Genomic DNA, 19,289 nt, shown 5'->3' with positions numbered 1-19,289 from the left:
GTCCCGGTTAGCAGGCCACTAAATTTAATGTTAAATTTATTGGGTCATCTATTACATGGAAATTACCTTTTGAAAGGCTGAAATTCACAAAAAACCATGTCAGTAGCAGAAGTTCAATTGATCTCTAAATGAATAAAGAATAAAAACACAATGAATTAAAGTAACAATTGGAATCTGCGCATCAAAACACGTCCTACCAAGTAACAAAAACTATAAATAAGTTGTCGTAGCTCTTAAAAATATTTTCCTCTGCTTGCTGTTTTATTTGTTTCCATCACACCCAACATTTGAGCTTAGTGAAATCTACTTAAAGCTCATGATTACAGTATACTGTATTACCATTACCGGTACCTACCATAATACTGCACACAAGGCCGCAACCATGCCATACCTGCTCACAAAACTAACCCTAATTTCATATTTGGGGCTATCATTTTCTATACTGCATTTTTTGTTTTTAATGCAGTCATTGTATCTTAAGCCAAAAAAATAAAATTGTCAAAATAAATAATAATAGAAACAAAAATAATTACCAGTAGTTCCACACGGCATGAACCTTGACTTCACTGCTTTCTATTAAACCTGATTGCCTTTTCTTTTCCCTCCCCCTTTCCTGTCTTTCCAGTTCTTTTACCCACACAGCCCTACCATCTGCCCGCCCCCAGTGCTGCTGTACCCTCCCTCCTTTCTCCACCCATCATCTCCTGCTTTTGCCACTCCTTCCCCTCTCCTTCTCTTTTGTTTGGACGCTTGCCAGCATTTTCTCATGCCTTGGTGAAGGGCTCAAGCCTGAAACGTTGGCTTTGCATCTTTGCCTTTGCTATGTAAAGTCCACTGTTTGACCTGCTGAACGTCCCCAGTATTTTGTGTTATTACTATACCCCCTCTGCACCCTCTGTATCTTCTGTACCTCTCCTGTAAGATGCACCTGTGCATCCTGGTCCCTCTTCTGCACCTTAAACTTTCTGTACCTCCCCCACAGTATCCCAACGTAGTTAATTATCCCTCGAAGAGATAGCGAGGAACTTCCTCCACAGTCCACTCCCCTCTATCAGGTTGCTGACACAGTTGCAGGATGAACCAAGGCTCTCCCAAGTAAGAAGGCAAAAAAGCAGATTCTAGCTCAGGATAATGACCCCTCGGGTTATGCATCTGATCTGACCGAGTATTGTACTGTACTCCTTACCTAACACTCCAGTCTCCGTGTCTATTTACTAGAGAAGCTCTCGAGTTCCACCTACTGGCCATTTTGCACTGCTTGCAGATTGTTCTCTGCCCTGAGTGAAACACCTAAGTCTGCAAATTTAAGATTACTACTAGCTAGTCCATCCTGTGCTGCAAATAACTCAGACAGCCCATTTCTACTGAACTTTCTGTATTCTTTGGGCGATGCTATCCCTGCTCATAAAGTAAAACAGGGCAAAGAAGAAGTAAAATTCCTTGGCATCATATTTAGTGCAACAGACAGGAAACTCACTGAGGACAGAATCACTCTGATTGTCCAAACTCACACTAAAGCAAGTGAGAGCTTTCCTGGGATTAATTAACTATTGTAGACAATGGATTTCCAATGTTATTATCTACATCTTACACTAAGTTATTGTGGCCTTAAAGAACGTAGAACATTACAGCACAGTACAGGCCCTCAATGTTATGCCAAATTGCGCAAATTGGGATTGTACTCGCTGGAGTTTAGAAGATTGAGAGGGGATCTCATAGAGACATATAAAATTCTGGCAGGACTGGACAGAGTGGATGCGGATGGGATGTTTCCAATGATGGGAAAATCCAGAACCTGGAGCCATGGTTTGAGGATAATAGGTCATGAGGAGGAATTTCTTTACCCAGAGGGTGGTGAATCTGTGGAATTCATCGCCACAGAGGGCAATAGAGGCAGGTTCATTAAATCTATTTAAGAGGGAATTAGATCTATTTCTTCAGTATAAGGGTATTAAAGGTTACAGAGAGAAGGCGGGGACGGGGTACTGAACTTTAAGATCAGCCATGATCTCGTTGACTGGCGGAGCAGGCTCGAAGGGTCGAATGACCTACTCCTGCTCCTATCTCCTATCTTCTATGAATGACGTGAATGATATCTTATGGCTAGCCGTACTTCAAGGGATAGGCACTTAGCGGTATCGGGGCGAATAAAGTTTTCCATACTCCTGCTATCAAGCAAACAGTTCATTACATGCCCGTTTTCATGAACATCCATCATGGACCTGGCGAGTTCATGTGGTCTCTCTTGGGGCCAATATGGACTTACCATCCGTGTCTGATGAGGGCCTGAGTTCCTAAGATGGCGACCCCCGTGACTCGCAAGTGGCGTCGCTGGTCCGCAGAGGGGATGGTGCTGATCTTGCTGTCTGGGGTGATGGCTGTCTGCATGTGGCGCTGCTAGGTTTCTCGGGTGGGTTAGACTGACAGACTTTTGAGTAATGTCCCCTTTACCACCCCTAGCTTATACTGCCTTCTTGGCAGGGCAGTGTTTCCTTGGGTGCTTGCCCTGCCCACAGAAATAAAATTTGGGGAAATTACCCACCTCGGCTGCTGAGATCAGGTCGCTAAAGGAGTGTGATGATGTGCGAGACAGCGTCCGTCCCAAGATTGTGGTGGCCAAGAGGCCAAGTAGTCGTCCAAGTTTTGGAGGGCCACCTCCAGCAACTCTGTTAATTCATCTGCCCTTTGCAGGTCAAGTACCTTCTGCTCCTTGAGTCGCTGTCTTATGTATCTGGACTGGATGCCAGCCACATAGGTCCTCTGTGTTCTGGGTGGCTGTCACAGCTTTATTGTTGCATTGCCCTGCAAAGAGCCCAGAGACCCTGTAGGTACTCGGTGCTCGACTCACTGAGTCACTGCTTTCTAGTGGCCAGGAGGTGTCATGCATAGGCCTCGTTTACCCTTGTGTGATACTGAACCTTCAGTGTACTTAGGCCTCCGCATACAATTTGGTATTATTGGTCATTGGGAAGACCAGGGGTCTGACTCGTGAGAAGAGGAGTTTCAAGTTCTGTCTTTGTCCCTATTAACAACGTTCGTGGCTGCTCTCAGGAAGTCCTCAAAACAAAGTAGCCAGAGTTTGAACGTGTTTGTGGAGTCAGAGGATAGAGGGTCTTTGTTGAGTCTCTCTGATTTCAGGCATTGCTCTATTTTATTTGAAAATTTTTAGTCAATAAAATTGAAACACCATCAATCACCACAAAAGATTGTTGTGAAACTGATAGGCTTTTTATTGACTATAGGCTGGAGAAACAACCAACTTCATTGACTGATCATGGCAGGAGGACTGAGGAACATGTAAGGGGTAATGGATAGAATCGATCTCAGGAGGCATGTCCAGCCGGCAGTAGCCAATCATAGTTTACCACAATTCGTATGTGATAGGAACATTTTAAGGTGATAGTTTTGATCACCAGCCCAAAATCCATAAAATGCACCCAAAGGTGTTCAGGAAGCAAAATCTTTGTTGTCCAGTGTCATCCTTTACAAACACGTTTTTGGACCACAGAAGGAAACATAAGCACGCTGAGGAAATGCATGTTGGTACACTCCAGACACATAACTGGGGGCTATGGATCAGGTTTGAAGCTGCAACTGGGAAGCAATTCGCTCTGTCCATAGGCATCATTTATTGAGAGTTGTAGGTTACACTTCTGCTGTTATTGTACTGACCATAACCACACCAGCAGTGCGAGTATAAGACAGCTTTCTTTTTTCTTTGGCTTGGCTTCGCGGACGAAGATTTATGGAGGGGGTAAAAAGTCCACGTCAGCTGCAGGCTCGTTTGTGGCTGACCAGTCCGATGCGGGACAGGCAGACACGATTGCAGCGGTTGCAAGGGAAAATTGGTTGGTTGGGGTTGGGTGTTGGGTTTTTCCTCCTTTGCCTTTTGTCAGTGAGGTGGGCTCTGCGGTCTTCTTCAAAGGAGGCTGCTGCCCGCCAAACTGTGAGGCGCCAAGATGCACGGTTTGAGGCGTTATCAGCCCACTGGCGGTGGTCAATGTGGCAGGCACCAAGAGATTTCTTTAGGCAGTCCTTGTACCTTTTCTTTGGTGCACCTCTGTCACGGTGGCCAGTGGAGAGCTCGCTACTATATACACTAAGAGGTCTTGTCTCTCTGCAAGACCAACCTGGAAGGCTAGACTGTAGCTCTGGACTGCTTTATAGGCAAGGTCACCTGGATGACCCCTGGTGACCTAGTGGTGTAATTCCATATCATCACAGTTATAACTCCAGATTAACTTCAGTAGTCAATTCAAGTTTATTGTCATCTGATTGCACAAAATAACATTCTCTGGTATTCGGTGCAAAACAAACAGACACACAACCAGATACAGCACACATACGGACAATACATATGCAGAGGAAGTATTAGTATATACAAATAAATGAATATTGTATCATGAATATGAGCTGGTTAATGTGAGCAGTTTCCTTTTGTAGTTCAGCCATTCTCACTGCTCGTGGGAAGAAGCTTGCTCAGCCTGATGGTGCTGGTCACAATTCTGTATCTCTGGATGTAATATTGAAATCCAAAATAAATGTCCTGTTCCCAATAGAATTTCCTGCATGAATATAAATGATCATTTTACTAATAGTTAGAGTGGCGAAATTAAACATTACAAGTTAAATGAAGAAAGGACTGCTAAAATATGTGGAGGTCAAGGATGGTTCTGGTTTCCACCCGGACCATTTGGTGGAACTGGTGTTCCCGTCGGAACGCTTGGGAAGGAGCACACGAAAGATGGCTGCACCCTCGGGGAAGGCCAAGGGTGCGATTCGGGACCATCTGACAACGCTATTCGTGAGGAATCTGCCGACTTTGGCTAACAACGAGCGGCTAGAAGAGATTTACAGCGAGCTGGGGCCGGTGAAACACTGCTTCGTGGTGACCGAGAAAGGTGAGGGAGGAGAAGAAGGGGCTGCACAGGTTGGGGAGTTGACAACGTGTTGCTGATGGGGGCCGTTCTGTCGCGGTTCGGATTTGGAGTGGTTGGTGTCATTGGAAGGGTGATGTGACTGAGGTTTTTGCAGGCCTTTCCCCTCCCCATTATCCTCGGAATTATCCACCCACCGGAGGGGAAAAAAAAGCTTAACCCCTTATTATGATTACCCGCTCATCTGTGTTTTATCTGCCACAAGCTCCCTTTAAAATGGAACTTATAAATGTCAACGCTCCAGTGAATCTCGGGCAGCAAAACACGAGCGACAAAGGTTCCTTGATGATAAATGTCGACCCCATATCCCCAAAATCTTAAAAGATGTACTTGAACATTCAGAGAGAGAGAGAGAGAAGTCGGTGGTGTGGCTATTGACAAAAATGGGAGAATTAGACATTTAATGCCATTTAATGTATTGATAAAGTAAGATAGTTAAATTATAATGGGGTTAGTGATATGCCTGCTGATCTATGTCATTAACATTGTTGAACAGAATCTGCTGGAGGAATTCAGCAGTTCAAGTAGTATCAGTAGGAGAAAAAATGTCGATATTTCAAGCTGAAACCTCTTATTGAGACTGGTTAAATATGGGATTAAAAAGTGTGTATACAGAACACATGGTGAGAGGTTTGATGAACCATGTAGAGGTGAAACATAATCGACAGGGGCAGTTGTTTGGCAAATGGAGGGATAAGAAAAACCAAGGGGTCAGGTGGAGGAAGATGAGTCAGAGGTGATGGAATTATCAAACGGTTAACATAACGGTAAGTGCAACAGTCTTACAGCGCCAGTGACTGGGCTTCGAATCCAAGGCTCTAAGGAGTTTGTACGTTCTCCTCATCTGTGTAGGTTTACTCTGAGTGTTTTGGTTTCCTCCTGCCCTTCAAAACGTGCCAGGGTTTGTCCTGGGTAAACTTGTACCTCTCACTTTGTTCGTTTTAGATTGGCCACAGTGTTTGAGCTACCGAAAGAAAATAGACACACACGCCGAGAGCACTTCAGTTTATACAAATCTTTATTACAAATTCTAAAGCTGATATCAAACTATAGTATGCAAGCCCTTCCCAATTATACTTATCAACGCCTGGAGTGGTCCTAACTGCCGGGGCGCCGGTAGCACCTTCTCCTCCACCTCCCCCGACCGGGACATTGGCTGGATTCTAGAAGGTCGTCTTCTTGCTGAGAGATGTTGCCACCTCTCGGAGAGTCTCAAACTTCAGCAGCGGGACCAAGGCTTATATTCCCCAAAAACTGCTTACCCAAGCACCTATTCCCAGCACAAAAAGAAAGACAAGTGAGCAAGCTAGCATGCCTAGGCTTCTATCGAATCACAACTTTCAGCTTATCACTTTGAATACAGTGGTTTATTTTGCGTCAAGGTTAGGTCTCTGCCTGAAAGACTGCGACCAAAACAAGCAGGAAGATTAAATGCTCTTGGTACACAGATGTCTTTTTGCCAGATAACTGCATCTCTGGGCCCCATGGTGGAATTTAGCTTATGTCTGCTGAGTCTCAAGCAGGTTACTGATTCTCAACCCTGCAGGAGCAAAAACATGGTTTAAATCCTCCAATACAGGGTTGTAAATCAATTGGGTGTAATTGAGTGACACTGGCCTTTTACTGGACTGTATGTCTAAAAAAAAATTAAATTTAAGGCAAAGGCCGCCAGATCTGGAAACTGATAAGACAAGTCAAGAATGGTGGTATAAAGAGAGACTAGATAGAACCAAAATGGAGAGAGTGGGGTTGGGCAGAGCATCAAGTGGGGAGGTTGACACATCGACAGGTTGGAGACAGCGTATATTGGGCCCAAAGATTTATTTTTTTGTTTTTCTGGACCTTTTAGATTTGAGTTTTATATCAGAATTTGAGTCAAGTTGACATAGTTCAATTTAATACATGTCCTTCAATTTTCAGTCCAGGATTGTGAAGTTGTGATTTGGATGGAATAATATCGTGTGCTCCATTATACATTCCTGGATGTACAAGTGGAGGTGTACAGTGTTGTGATGTAATTTTTCAAGCAGTTTGATGCAGTGGAGTGAATTGAGATTCTTTTTTTTAGGTAGCAAGATTTGTCGTGGTTTTGGGTATGTGACATATTCTCTACCAGAAGATGCCAAGAAAGCTCTGAAAGAAGTGAAGTTCTATGATGGCCAGAAACTCTTTGCTTCTCTTGCTAAGAAGAAACTTATTGGCTTGAAAAATGGTGAGTGCTATAGCTTCCAGGACAGAAAGGCTGTACTTTTTAAAAAATGCTTCATGTTTAAGGAGAATTTGTATAAGCTTTTAAATTCAAACCATGGGTAACTAGTAGTGTGGTAGTCAAACGTTTGTGATAGATTATAGATATGTTTTTGGGAGATAAATTGGGGCAGGTTTTTTAGTGTAGGTCACATACAAACACTTTAAAACCGATCTTATTTAAAATACTGGGGCTCTGCTCATGCTAGACAGGCTGGCTCCAAGAGCCTTTGCAAAAGCTTTGGAGAGTGCCCAAGGGTCTTCACTAATGGATTGTTTACAAAAAGGCAACAGGTGAAAGAACTCGTCAGAGCTGCAGGCTGTCTGGAGTGGAACTTGCTTGTCTAAGAGGGTCATATGGTTTTGCAAGCAGAGAGAAAAACTGGCTTTTTCTCTGTGAGAAAGAGAGAGATCAGTTCTGTAGTGTTACAGTTCAGCAACAGCATCTGGGACTGGAACAGGACAAGCTGGCAAGCTTGTGGAAAACCCCATTTGGAAGACGGGTTGTGAGTGCTTAGTTCAACCTGGACAAAACCTTTGTGGTTCATACAAGAGGAGAGGACTGGCTGCCTAATGTTTCACTTGAAATAAGAGAAACAAAAAGGGAACTCTGTGGTGACCTGAAAAAAAGAGGTTATCATCTGGAGAACCCTGAGGGGGCAAGTTTCTTTGGCAAGACACTGAAGTAGCTGGTTACAAGGAATCAGTTGTGGGGGTCCAGCGAACAATAAATCTCTCTCTGAAAACCGACAAGAGCCTTCCTGAATGGTAACTATTTACCTTTCAAGCACCTGGTGAACTTCATAAATGTTAAATTCTGTGCACAGTCTAAGAATTGCCTGAAAACAGTAAACTTGGAGGAATGAGAAGTGAGATTGGTCTGTGAATCAAAGAACTTTACTGAACTTTACACACATACACGTGCGCTTAGAATTGGAAGGGGTTTTAGTTAGGTTAGTTAAGTCGATAGTGATAAGTTAAAGTGCAATTCTGTTTTCATGTTTAAAGATAATTAAAAGCAACTTTTGTTTAATCATTTGTCTTGGTGAATATCTATTGCTGCTGGGTTTTAGGGTCCTCTGGGCTCATAACATGTTACATTTTCACAAAAGAACCTTGAACAAGTGAGCTGAAAGTTAATGCTTTGGACACTCTTAATCCATGTTGTAGTTATCATGGATTTAAAACTGCTTGACCTCTGCTGTACCACAGAACAGACCACATTCATGTCTATGCAGAAAATGTAGATTCATGGCTAATCAATGAGTGTGCTTCAGTGCTCCTGTTTAAGGGAATGGCATCACAATGAAATTCCTGTGAAAGATCTTAGTCAGTCAGTCAACCCATGTGAGAATGGTGCTAACCCACAGTGTAAAGAGAGTTTTATGGGTCTTTAAACCAGTTATGCCAAATGTTGTGAAGTGATGAATTGTGATGACAGTGCAGACTTCCTGCTCAAAATAATTGAAATGCACAAGATGCTGGCTTTCTAATAACTTGTGTATCAAATTATCTGATGCAATCCCAAGGTATTCAGATTGGTTAGGTGCTCTCAGCTCTGATACATGCATGTTTGGACTTCAGCATTACTGGGCTGAGGAGAGGAATGGGACCCATTGTTAATGCTTTGGACCAATATTCATTCCTATCCCTTGCAATGAGAGTGTGTCTGTGCATGTGGGCACAAACACGGAGGAAGAATGGGATGTAGCTTAATTGTTGTTGTGAACAGTCTGTTCACACTTGCTGACTTGGCAGACAATGAACAAGTCTCATTGGTGAAATTATTCTCCAGCAAGAACTAGCACTTTCAGGTGTTTCCAGAGGAACACTATCCACTGCATGCAACAATATCAACTTCATAAAGCTTTGTGCTCCATTAATGCTTTGTTTCATTGATTTATGTTCTTCACACAGTAATTGTGTGAACTTTTCATGAACTTAAATGCAGTTAATATTATTTTTTTAATTTCACAGCCACTAAAGAAGCTCCCAAAGTAAATACAGACAAGAAAATACAGAAGTACCGGAGAAAAGCAAGGTTGATTATTCGAAACTTGAGCTTTAAGGTATGGAATTAGGAATTATTTTGTGGTCTAATATTAGTTGTAATCCGTTCCTGTTTGACTATCCCCGAACTGATCTGTTTGCCCCTTAATTATGATAGGTTTGATGATCAAGTCTCTGATTTCATAAACATCAAAAGTGCTGGAAACACTCAACAGTTTAGTCACACACCATGGAAAGAGAAAGAGTTCATGTTTCAGGAACTGAGAAAGACAAAGGAAAAGTTTAAGTTACCCAAAAGATGGGGAAGAAATGGATAAAATGAAAAGAGGTTCAGGCTAGAGCTTCTGGCTAGGGTTGCAGTAAATCACACGATTTACCAGAAGGACAATTAGAGAGTGACAAAGAAATGTGATGTTTTGCAAATAGCAGGTCAGGATGTGCTAATACAGAGGGAGAAAAAAAGCTAAGCCAATATCATAGATCAGGGGTGTCAAACTCAAATTCACGGAGAGCCAAAATTAAAAACTTGGACTAAGTCGAGGGCCGAACTAAATATTTATTGAAAATTTTCAACAAAATCCGCATGTTTTCTCTTCTTTCAACATATGTAATGTTAAACTTTTTCTTATTAAAATAAATGTTTAATAATAGTTTTGGATAAACTCTTTCCAGAAGCATTAACAAATGAGAAATAAAATATTCAATAAATAATATTTCTCTATAGACGATTTGTCAAATGTTGCTAGTGTGCTGTCGAATAGTAAAATGTGAGGGCTATTGAGAATGTGGGAGAATAACATGATTCCTGAAACAATCAAATGGGTGACTGATTGTGGGCATGAACTCTAACAGGGTTATTTGCCATGCCCTTTTTCCATTGGTACAGATATCCTTTGATTTACACACTTTTCAAGTTTTATGCCTAATGAGCTTGTATCCAGGTGCAGGACCATTTTTAACCAGGAATATATTTATCACTGTGACATGAAACTATTGGAAGATCGTTTTATCCTGAGATTAAAGTTCATAATACTTACTCAGGCCTGTGTGCGGGAGGGCGGGGTTTGCGGGCGATCGGGTTGGACAACGACAGTGCGGGGGCATCGGCTCTCGCTGCAGGGCGGCATCTCGGCGGATCAGCGGCCCCGTCACCATGAGTTGCGGATCGGCCTGCGGCAGGGAGGGGGAGTGGGCAACGGTCCTGGCGAGGTCAGGCCTGAGGCCTCCGGTTCCGGGCGCTGGGAAGCGGCCTTGGCTTCCCCTGACACCGGCCAGGCTCCAAAACCAGAGTCCACGGTGAGACCCTGCAACGTAAACAGAGGAGGTGGGGGCGATTAGCGGGATGACGCCAATGCATTCTGGGATTTGTTGTATTACTGTGCATACGCTATACTGGCGCGGCGGCCAGCGGGCCACCTCTAATACATTTTTGAAATGATCTTGCGGGCCAAATATGACCCACGGGCCAGAGTTTGACATGTGTGTCATAGATGGATGACTTTAAACAAAAATGGACAATCTTTCTACTGACAGAAAAAATGAGTCATTTGAAGTTGGAGAATTTGATATTGACTCTGGAAGGCTGCGAGGTATCCAAATGGAGGAGGAGTTGCCATTCCTCAAAATTGTATTGTGCCTCGTTATGTGTAGGAGGCCACAGAAAAATGGGTCTCGACATACAAACCTTTTTGCTGTAAGTCATCCTTCTGTAATGGGTGGCGTGGTGAGAGTAGTAAATATCCCAATGCTGCTACAGCACCAGTGATCAGGACTGGAGTTCAAAACTCATGCTGTCTGTAAGGAGTTTGTATGTTCTCCCCGTGTCTGTGTGGGTTTCCTCCAGGTTTCTTCCCACCATTAAAAACATAACAGGGGTTGTAGGTCAATTGGATGTAGTTGAGCATCATGGCATTGTGGGCCGAAAGGGCCTATAACCATGCTGCATGTTTAAAATTACAAAAAAAAAATTAAAATATTGGTTCAGCTCTCCATTAGCATTCTCCATGGGGCTGTGTATCAAACACAAGCAGTGGAAGGCACAAGTGATGAGGTGGGGGGAATAGAGAGGGCAAGATAATGCCACGTGAAGAAGTCATTTGACCAGGTCCACTTAAGTGATGAACTTTAGAGAGATTAAAAAATGGATGAGTGGAGAAAGACAGGCACAGATTTGGGAGATGGTGCCTTGCTTTTTTGTAATTCTTTATTTATCGCACTATGAACCATATCAACCAATATATTTACAGATGCATCTCTTTAAATATTCACAGTGACATTTTCTCTTTTTTTTCCCCATCCCTGCCTTCCCCCTTCCCACAATAAAACAATATCTTTATTCAAAAAGACAACAAACAAAAAAGATATATCATCTACTTATACACATTAAATCTGCTCGTGTTTATCTTCTTATCATTTTAGGTGGTGGTGGTCTGAGGCCTGTTCTTTCTGTTATGTTCCATCTATGGTTCCCAGGTTTTTTCAACCATTGTAACTTTGTCTTTTAAATTATATGTGATTTTTTTTTACAATGGGATACACTTGAACTTGGTTATATATTCCATTAATGTTTATAGTCATATAGTCCAATGTGGCCATCTTGTATCTTCATTTTCACTTCTTTTCCGCCTCTTCACCACCTCCATCCCCTTTTTTCCATTACTGCTTTTTAAGTTTTCCTTTTTAATCTCTATATGACAATGTACTTAAGACATGAAATACCACAACAATCCCCACAAGCAATAACCCTTTGACTCCAGATGAACCTCCCCTCCTTGGATTGCCCTTTGTCCCTTGACGGCAACCACAACTCCCCTTTCCATTCGGTTTGCAAATTTACTCACAAACGTCAACTGATTTCGCAGTGACCCTTATTCTCCCCCCCAGCCCCCCCCAAAGAACACTATTTTCCTTTACATATAACAAAGCTCCCTCTCTTTTTTTCCCCTTCTTCCCCTTCTCTTAGCCATCTTTAAATCTTTACATATACATTATCTTTACTTTATATTTTTGTATATTTTCTTGCCAGTCTTCCTTCTTGTCATTCCTCCTCCTCTCTTCTCCTGTCCTGCAACTGTTCAGCAAATTCTTGGGCTTTCTTTGGGTCGGAAAACAGTCTATTCCATTCCCCAGGAATTAATATTTTGAGTACTGCTGGATGTCTTAATATAAAGTTGTAACCTTTCTTCCATAAGATTATTTTCACTGTGTTGAATTCCTTCCTCTTCTTTAAAAGTTTGAAGCTTATGTCTGGGTAAAAAAAAATTTTTTTGTCCCTTATATTCCAACGGCTTATTGTCTTCTCTAACTTTCTTTCTTGCCTGCTCCAGTATGTTCTCTCTTGTCGTATATCTTAGAAGTTTTACCAATATGGATCTCGGTTTTTGATGATTTGACAGTTTCGGTACTAGTGCTCTATTTGCCCTTTCAATTTCTATTTCTTCATGTGAATCTGTCATTCCCAGCACCTTCGGGATCCATCCTTTTATAAATTCTTCCTTTCTGACCCTTTGCCTTCTTTCAGGCCCACTATTTTTATGTTGTTTCGCCTATTGTAGTTTTCTAATACGTCAATTTTTTTCTGACAATAAATCTTGTGTCTCTTTTCAAAAAAAATTTTTTCACTCTCTTTCAACTTCCCTCTTAAATCATTTATCTCCATTTCTACAGCAGCTTCTTGTTCCTCCACATTTTCTACTCTTTTCCCTATTTCAGTCATGACCAACTCTAAGCTTTGCATTCAGTCTTCAGCTCTTTTCATTTTTCTTTTGATTGAACTAAATTCTAATGATAGCCATTCTTTTAATGACCTCATTTGTTCTTCTATTTTACCTTCTTTGAAATTCGTGATCTTCTTCCTCCTCTTCTTCTGTGTCTGTATCTATGTCTGTGTTGTCCTCTTCTCTGTATCTGTGTATCTTCATCCTTCTCTGTTGAGCTGCTTCTGTATCCTTGCTGGGCCTCCAGTTGCTGTGTCTCCTGCTGTTGGGCCTCCTGCTGCAAGTCGACCCGTTGTTCAGCCTCCCGCTGCAGGTCGACCCGTTGTTGAGCCTCCCGGTGCAGGCCGACCCACTGCTGGGCCTCCTGCCGCAGGTCGTCTCCTTGCCGGTCGCCCTGTTGCCGCTCATCCTCCTCCCGCCCTTCATTCTCTTTCTCACCACTCTTCTTCTTTCTTGTTTGCTTCCGATACTGGGCGTCTCTCAGCTGGGCGCTCCTCAGCTGAGTCCCCCTCCCACTGGCGCAACTCTTCGCGCATGCGCAGTTACACACCTCTTCTTGGCTCTGAGAGCCACTTTTGAAGTCTGCCAATCGGGAGGACATCACTCCTCTGGGGACTCACCAACATCAGAGATTGGCCGCTCCTCTCCACGGTGACTCTGCTCCGACAGGTAAGCCCTTCTTTCTTCTCCAGTGACTTTCCTTCTTCCCTTTTCTCTGTTAATCTTACTTTTTCTCTTTTTGGCGCCATCTTCTGTCTCTCCTCTGCAACTTTATCTTTTTCTTCCTGTATTTTATGTTGATTGAGCTCTGTTTTTTCCAGCTTTTTTTATTTTCTCTGGAGAGGGCTGGTTCCACCCGACCAGCCACTACTCCATCACGTGACTCCTCGAGATGATGCCTTCTTTAAGAGAATTGCCTTAGAAAGAGATTGAAACTGAAGTTGTGATTTGTAAAAACGGGAAGATTGCAAATGAGCTTTTTTTTGTATAATCAGTTTTTTTTTGCAAGGAGTATTAGAGATGAAAATGTGGAAGTATTGATCATCCCCATTATCTGTGACTTCTGTTTGCCATATTTAAATATTACACCTGAGACAGCGTAATATTTGGTCTAATGATGTTTTTTCTCCTCTCAGTGTTCAGAAGATGACCTGAAGAATATTTTCTCACAATATGGGACTGTACTGGAGGTTAACATCCCTATAAAAGGCAAGTTTTAATTGAGGAAAACTAGTGCTTTAAATAGTTAGATGTTGAAATGTTTGCTTTTGGAGCATAGCTGCCAGTGGAAGATTGAAGGGTCCTGAACCTGAAATGTTAACTTTTTCTCTTTCCACAGATGCTGCTGAACTTAATGAGTGTTTCCAGCATTTTCCATTCTTATTTCTGATTTCAAATATCTGCATTTTAAAATTTTTTTATTTACTGGGATATTTGTTTCGGGCAAGGCAACGACCCACTCAAATAAAAGATATTTTTTGGGGAGAAAAAAGTAAAGCAAAATGACAAAATTGTTTTCAACTGAGATGAGAAGTTTCAGAGATTGACAATTCCCATAATTATTTTTTAGATTTATTGTCAGAGTACGTACGTGACATTCCTGAGATTCTTTCTCTTGCAGGAGGAAGAATTATCAGTGCAAGAAAAAACATACACATGTAAATAAAGAAGTGTAAACAAATTGTGCAGTACAGAGAGAGAGAAAAAGATCAATAAAGTGGAAATGTAAGAGTCCTTAAGTGAGTCTTTGATTGAGTTTGTTGTTGAGGAGTCTGATGGTGGAGGGGCAGCAGCTGTTCCTTCCTGAACCTGGTGGTGAGAGTCTTGTGGCACCTATACATCTTTCCTGATGATGAGCTATTGTGTGTTTTTTATCACGAGCTGTCAGCAGTGTGAGTTTGTCAAGCTGGCTGTTGCATTGGTAAAGGAGACCCAGGCAGGCAGGACCCTCAGTAAAGTCAGAGGATCAGTTTGTGAGTTGCTGTGTGGTGCTCTCCCATTAGATAGCTCACCGGTTAATTGCATAGTCTCTCACTGCTTGAGTACAAGTAACAAATGAAAACAGAAAATGCTTGGAACTCAGCACGTCAAATGGCCATAACCAGAACAAGAAACAGAGTTGGAGAATTTTAAAGATGTAGTTTCCACAAGGCAACATCTTCAGCCTAAAATGTGGATGGTGAGGGTTTCCAACATTATCTTTTTATTTTAAGCATTTGAAATTTTTTTGTTTTCAGTAACAAATTAAGGTAGGCTTATTCAGGATTATTTTTTTGTCATGTAAAAGAACCCCAGAAAATGTATTATTACATGGAATTTCCTTTATATTGATGAACGAAAGGAACAGAACCCACAACAGCCATCATCTGAATGTTTCAGTCCACATATGTGGAAATTATCAGTAAAATATGCATATAACTTTATTTGCAAAATTTGCATTAAGTTGCTGAATGTTTTTGGATATTCTCTCTCTCTCTCTCTCTCTCTCTCTCTCTCTCTCTCTCTTTCTCTCTTAGATGGGAAGATGCGAGGGTTTGCATTTGTTCAGTTCAAGAATGTTCTGGAAGCTGGGAAAGCCTTAAAAGGAATGAACCTGAAGGAGATTAAAGGTAATGAGAAAATATGACATGGGGAAGCTGTGGTAAGGAAGTTTGAAGGGTGCAGGGTCACTGGGAGATCTGTAATTTTGGGGTGAAGGAAGCAGGAGGGATTAGGGGAGTGATCATGATGTGATGGGTGCAGGGTGGAGATGAGGCAGAGGGGGCTGGGTGGAACAGTGATGATTTGTAGAAAGTGGAAGTGGAAGAGGAGAGGGAAGGGGTGTCTATAGGTGAAGGGCAGCTGAGATGGTGGTGGGTGTGGAAGACAAACAAAGTAGAGAGGAAAGGTGGAAGAAGGATTGGGGGAGGAAGAAGAGTGAGAATGGGATGGTGGTGGCAGTAAGATAAAGGGTGGTGGGGGTTATTGGTGGAATGATGAACAGATGGAAGTAGAGGAGTCAGATAAGAATGGACTTCTCTGGAACAAAAGAAGAAATGATTGGTGGCAGAAATGGCGTGTGCAGTGGATTGTGTCTGACCTTGTGTTATTCATCCAGGTCGTCCTGTTGCGGTGGATTGGGCAGTGGCAAAGGACAAGTACCGAGTGATAGTGGATACAGGTAAAATACAACAACATGTTACAGTTTGCAGGTAGCTTTCCAATTGACAAAGTAGATAGGAAGTAGGAGGTTCTGGAAGATTTTCTAGTATTTTCCTTTTTGACTACTTTTCTTGGGTTTTGTTGCCCACCTTTACTGTGACACTAATGAGATTTATGAAGTTTACATAACATAGAAAAGTAGGTCAAGGTAATTCACAAGAGTATCATCAAACAAAGAGGATAGGAAAATGGGAAGTTTTAGAAATCTAATACAGTAAAATTCCCAAATGCAAGCAACCGGCAACCTAAGCAGTTGGCAAAGAAATTTTTTTTGAGGAAATAAGTAAATCAATGGAACTAAAAATGAATAAATAAAAATTTGAATAAAAGTTTAAAATTGTAAAAGTAAATATTCTCCAGAGCAGCACACACAAGATGGGAGCAAACATTCAGCCAGTGGAGTGCTCTGGTTGTGCCTTGGCCACAGCAGCTGTTTGAACAAAGTTTGAATAAGGTTGTGTTTGAATAAAATGCAGCACCCAGAATGAAGAGCTAAAATTAAGTCTATTAGGATTTTTTTCTGTAAAATTTGGAGAAGGTGAGCTAATTATGATGGTGGCATGGTTAGCACAATGCTGTTATAGTGCCAGCGACTGGGGTTTGAATTTAAATTTTGTAAGTTACAGGAATTATCTGATTAAAGTGAATTTTACATAATTAAGGACTATAATACTAATTTTTTTCAGATTATTTTAAATTTTTCACTGTCTTTTTTTTTAAACTGTTTATTCTTAAAGCAGCTGTATTAGTTAGGCATTGTTAGAGTGTGTCTCAGGCAACCGAAAATTTGCATATCTGGCATCAGCAATCCCCATAGGTGCCAGACACCGGAGATTTTTACTGTAAATGCAAGAGAGCAGAGTTTGGGGAGGGTTTTCACATTTGGTGCTAGGACAGCTGAAGACAGGGTTAACAGAGGTGAGATGATTTCAGAATATCCAAGGGCCCAAATATGAAGAAATGGAGTGATGTCAAAGAGTTATAGGATTTACAGTTGATGGAAATTGGAAAGGCAAGGGCATGGAGGTATTTGAAAGCAGTGAAATTTTTTTTTAAAAACTAGGCCTTGCTGAATTACTTGCCAATGTGCCAAGTCAAGCAATTGTTTTCCTCTTGTGGTGGGTGCCTTTTGGAATTCTCAGTGCTGTATGTGGTTATTATTTACAGGAGCTAGGAATGAGATCGAGGATGAAGAAGAGGATGATGAGAATGTGGGTGACAACAAAGAGACTGAGCCTGTAATGGAGCAGAAACCCAATGTAAATCAGAAAACAGCACCCATGAAAAGGTAAATGAGCATATATGTTAATTGTTCCAAGGATTGATTCCCTATCCATGCCTCTAGGATCTCCTGTCCTTCAAAAAGAGACCGTCCCATCATTGGTGTCACAAGAAAATGAACCAAAGGAAATGAACAGTTTAGTTAGTTGTGTTCATTGTTAACTTTACAGCAAGAAATATTCAGAAACAGAAAACCTTGAATTAATTTCCTATGACCCCTGCTTCCACATCCACACTCTAAAAGCTGATTCTTGTATCCTTCTGCCACCTCATTCGGATCACAGACTAGACTGGGTAGGATGTAGAGAAGATTTATCATTTTGTGCCTGGGATGGAGTTTCTGAGCTATAGGAAAGACAACAGGGTGGGGGGGGGGGGGGGGGTGGGGGGGATTTCCACAGAGTGGGGGAGGTTAATTAAGGTGTACAAAATTATGACATTGGTCTCAGTCCAACTGAAAAGAATGCCGTCTGACTTGACTGGTCCACCACTATTCCCAGTGGTTCGAGAAAACCCTCGCTCCTGTAACTGGGTACATATTAACCTGCCTTTCGGTTTTAATCTGATTCTAATTACAGATTTATCGTCAGAGACATGCCACCCTGAGATTCTTTTTCCTGCGGGTAAGGCAGAATTGCCACTTATGGGTAGTGCCAATGCAAAACATGCACAACATACATAATTAAACAAATGAAATATAAATGTAACCAAATTATGCAATACAGAGAGGAAAGATAACAATAAAGGGTAAAAATAAGAGCCCTTAACTGAATCCCTGATTGAGTTTATCGTTGAGGAGTCAGATGGTAGAGATGTAGCAACTGTTGTTGAATCTGATGGTGCAAGTCTTCTGGCATCTACACCTCTTCCTGATGGTAGCAGTGAGAACAGAGTGTGTGTTGGGTGCTGCTCTCCAGTGGAAAGCAACGAGAATAATTGAGAGTTCATGGCTTTTGAAGACAAACTTTTTAACTGTGATTTCAGATAAGTATTCAGTTCTAGTTCTTTCTAGCACTTATCACTAATGTTCAACTATTTTATTTTTGTCCACTTTTTCAACACATTAAATAATTCTAAGCAATTTTCTTAAATCTCACCTCTAACCTGTCTTGGAGAGAACAATGGCAGCTGCACAAAACTTTATTCTTATTGTGCTCAGATTTTTCTGACTCCAAGATGAGATTGCCACGACAGCCAACAATTGATGCTACAGTCTGATAAATCTGATTGCGAAGACTTTGGCTTATGAGATGTACTGGATTATGGATTATATTGTAACTATGTCACAGGAACCAATTGGTTGGCCCAATTTGACCATGATCAGAATACATTGTGTTTCAGATCAGAGGAGGAGGAGGAGGAAGCCATGGCATCAGATGATGAAATGGGAGGGTCAGATGCTGAGACTGATGATGATAGTGATGTGTCCATTGATGGATGTTCAGAGGATAGTGATCTGGAATTAGAGGAGAAAGATGGTGAGTGATGTGCTAGCTAAAGCCTCTTTCAGACATGTATTTGAAATTTGGGACCTTTGTAAATGGCGGAAAAGAAGGTTGAGCAGAATCTGTACCTCTAAGGGACAAGAGATTTATGTGATTCTATCTTTATCCTTCCAGGTGAAAAGTCTGTGAAGAAAAAAAAGTCACGGAAGTCCATTCTTCCAGTGGATGTGCATGAAGGGCGAACGATCTTCATCAGGTCAGGATAGAACCCTGTTTTTGTGAGAGTGGGGAGAAATTCAAAAGTAATTTTGTGTAACTTTGAAATATAGTCTGCCAATGTGATGCATCAAACTCTAACACTGCAAAGAGCAGACAATCTAGTTTCTTTGAAGGAGTATTTGCACAGTTACCAAAGCCTACTAGATCAGTAGCACTTGTGTGTCCAACCCTTG

The 19,289-nt window shown here is 41.7% G+C and overlaps 1 protein-coding gene across 7 annotated transcripts in view; it reads left to right on the top strand.

The window, feature by feature from the left end:
- Nucleotides 1-19,289, top strand: part of rbm28 (RNA binding motif protein 28) — a 60,343-nt gene that overhangs the window by 18,407 nt on the left and 22,647 nt on the right. For 4 of the 7 annotated variants that reach the window (XR_011348258.1, XR_011348259.1, XM_069909580.1 and 1 more), the window contains exons 1-9: nucleotides 4,719-4,901; nucleotides 7,006-7,149; nucleotides 9,162-9,253; nucleotides 14,047-14,119; nucleotides 15,427-15,519; nucleotides 16,008-16,070; nucleotides 17,279-17,399; nucleotides 18,734-18,870; nucleotides 19,012-19,093. Coding sequence is in view for 5 of the 7 variants with exons in the window: in XM_069909580.1 (XP_069765681.1) it covers nucleotides 4,745-4,901; nucleotides 7,006-7,149; nucleotides 9,162-9,253; nucleotides 14,047-14,119; nucleotides 15,427-15,519; nucleotides 16,008-16,070; nucleotides 17,279-17,399; nucleotides 18,734-18,870; nucleotides 19,012-19,093 (962 nt within the window). In the remaining 2 variants the exon portion in view is untranslated. Of the gene's footprint in view, nucleotides 1-4,718; nucleotides 4,902-7,005; nucleotides 7,150-9,161; nucleotides 9,254-14,046; nucleotides 14,120-15,426; nucleotides 15,520-16,007; nucleotides 16,071-17,278; nucleotides 17,400-18,733; nucleotides 18,871-19,011; nucleotides 19,094-19,289 lie in introns of those variants that run through there. The other 3 variants (XM_069909581.1, XM_069909583.1, XM_069909584.1) reach the window with 3 other exon arrangements.

This window comes from Narcine bancroftii, chromosome 13 (genome assembly GCF_036971445.1).
Source record: "Narcine bancroftii isolate sNarBan1 chromosome 13, sNarBan1.hap1, whole genome shotgun sequence".
NCBI lineage: Eukaryota > Metazoa > Chordata > Chondrichthyes > Torpediniformes > Narcinidae > Narcine > Narcine bancroftii.
The sequence above is the reverse complement of the archived record's forward strand: the minus strand, read 5'-3'. Positions and strand labels throughout refer to the sequence as shown.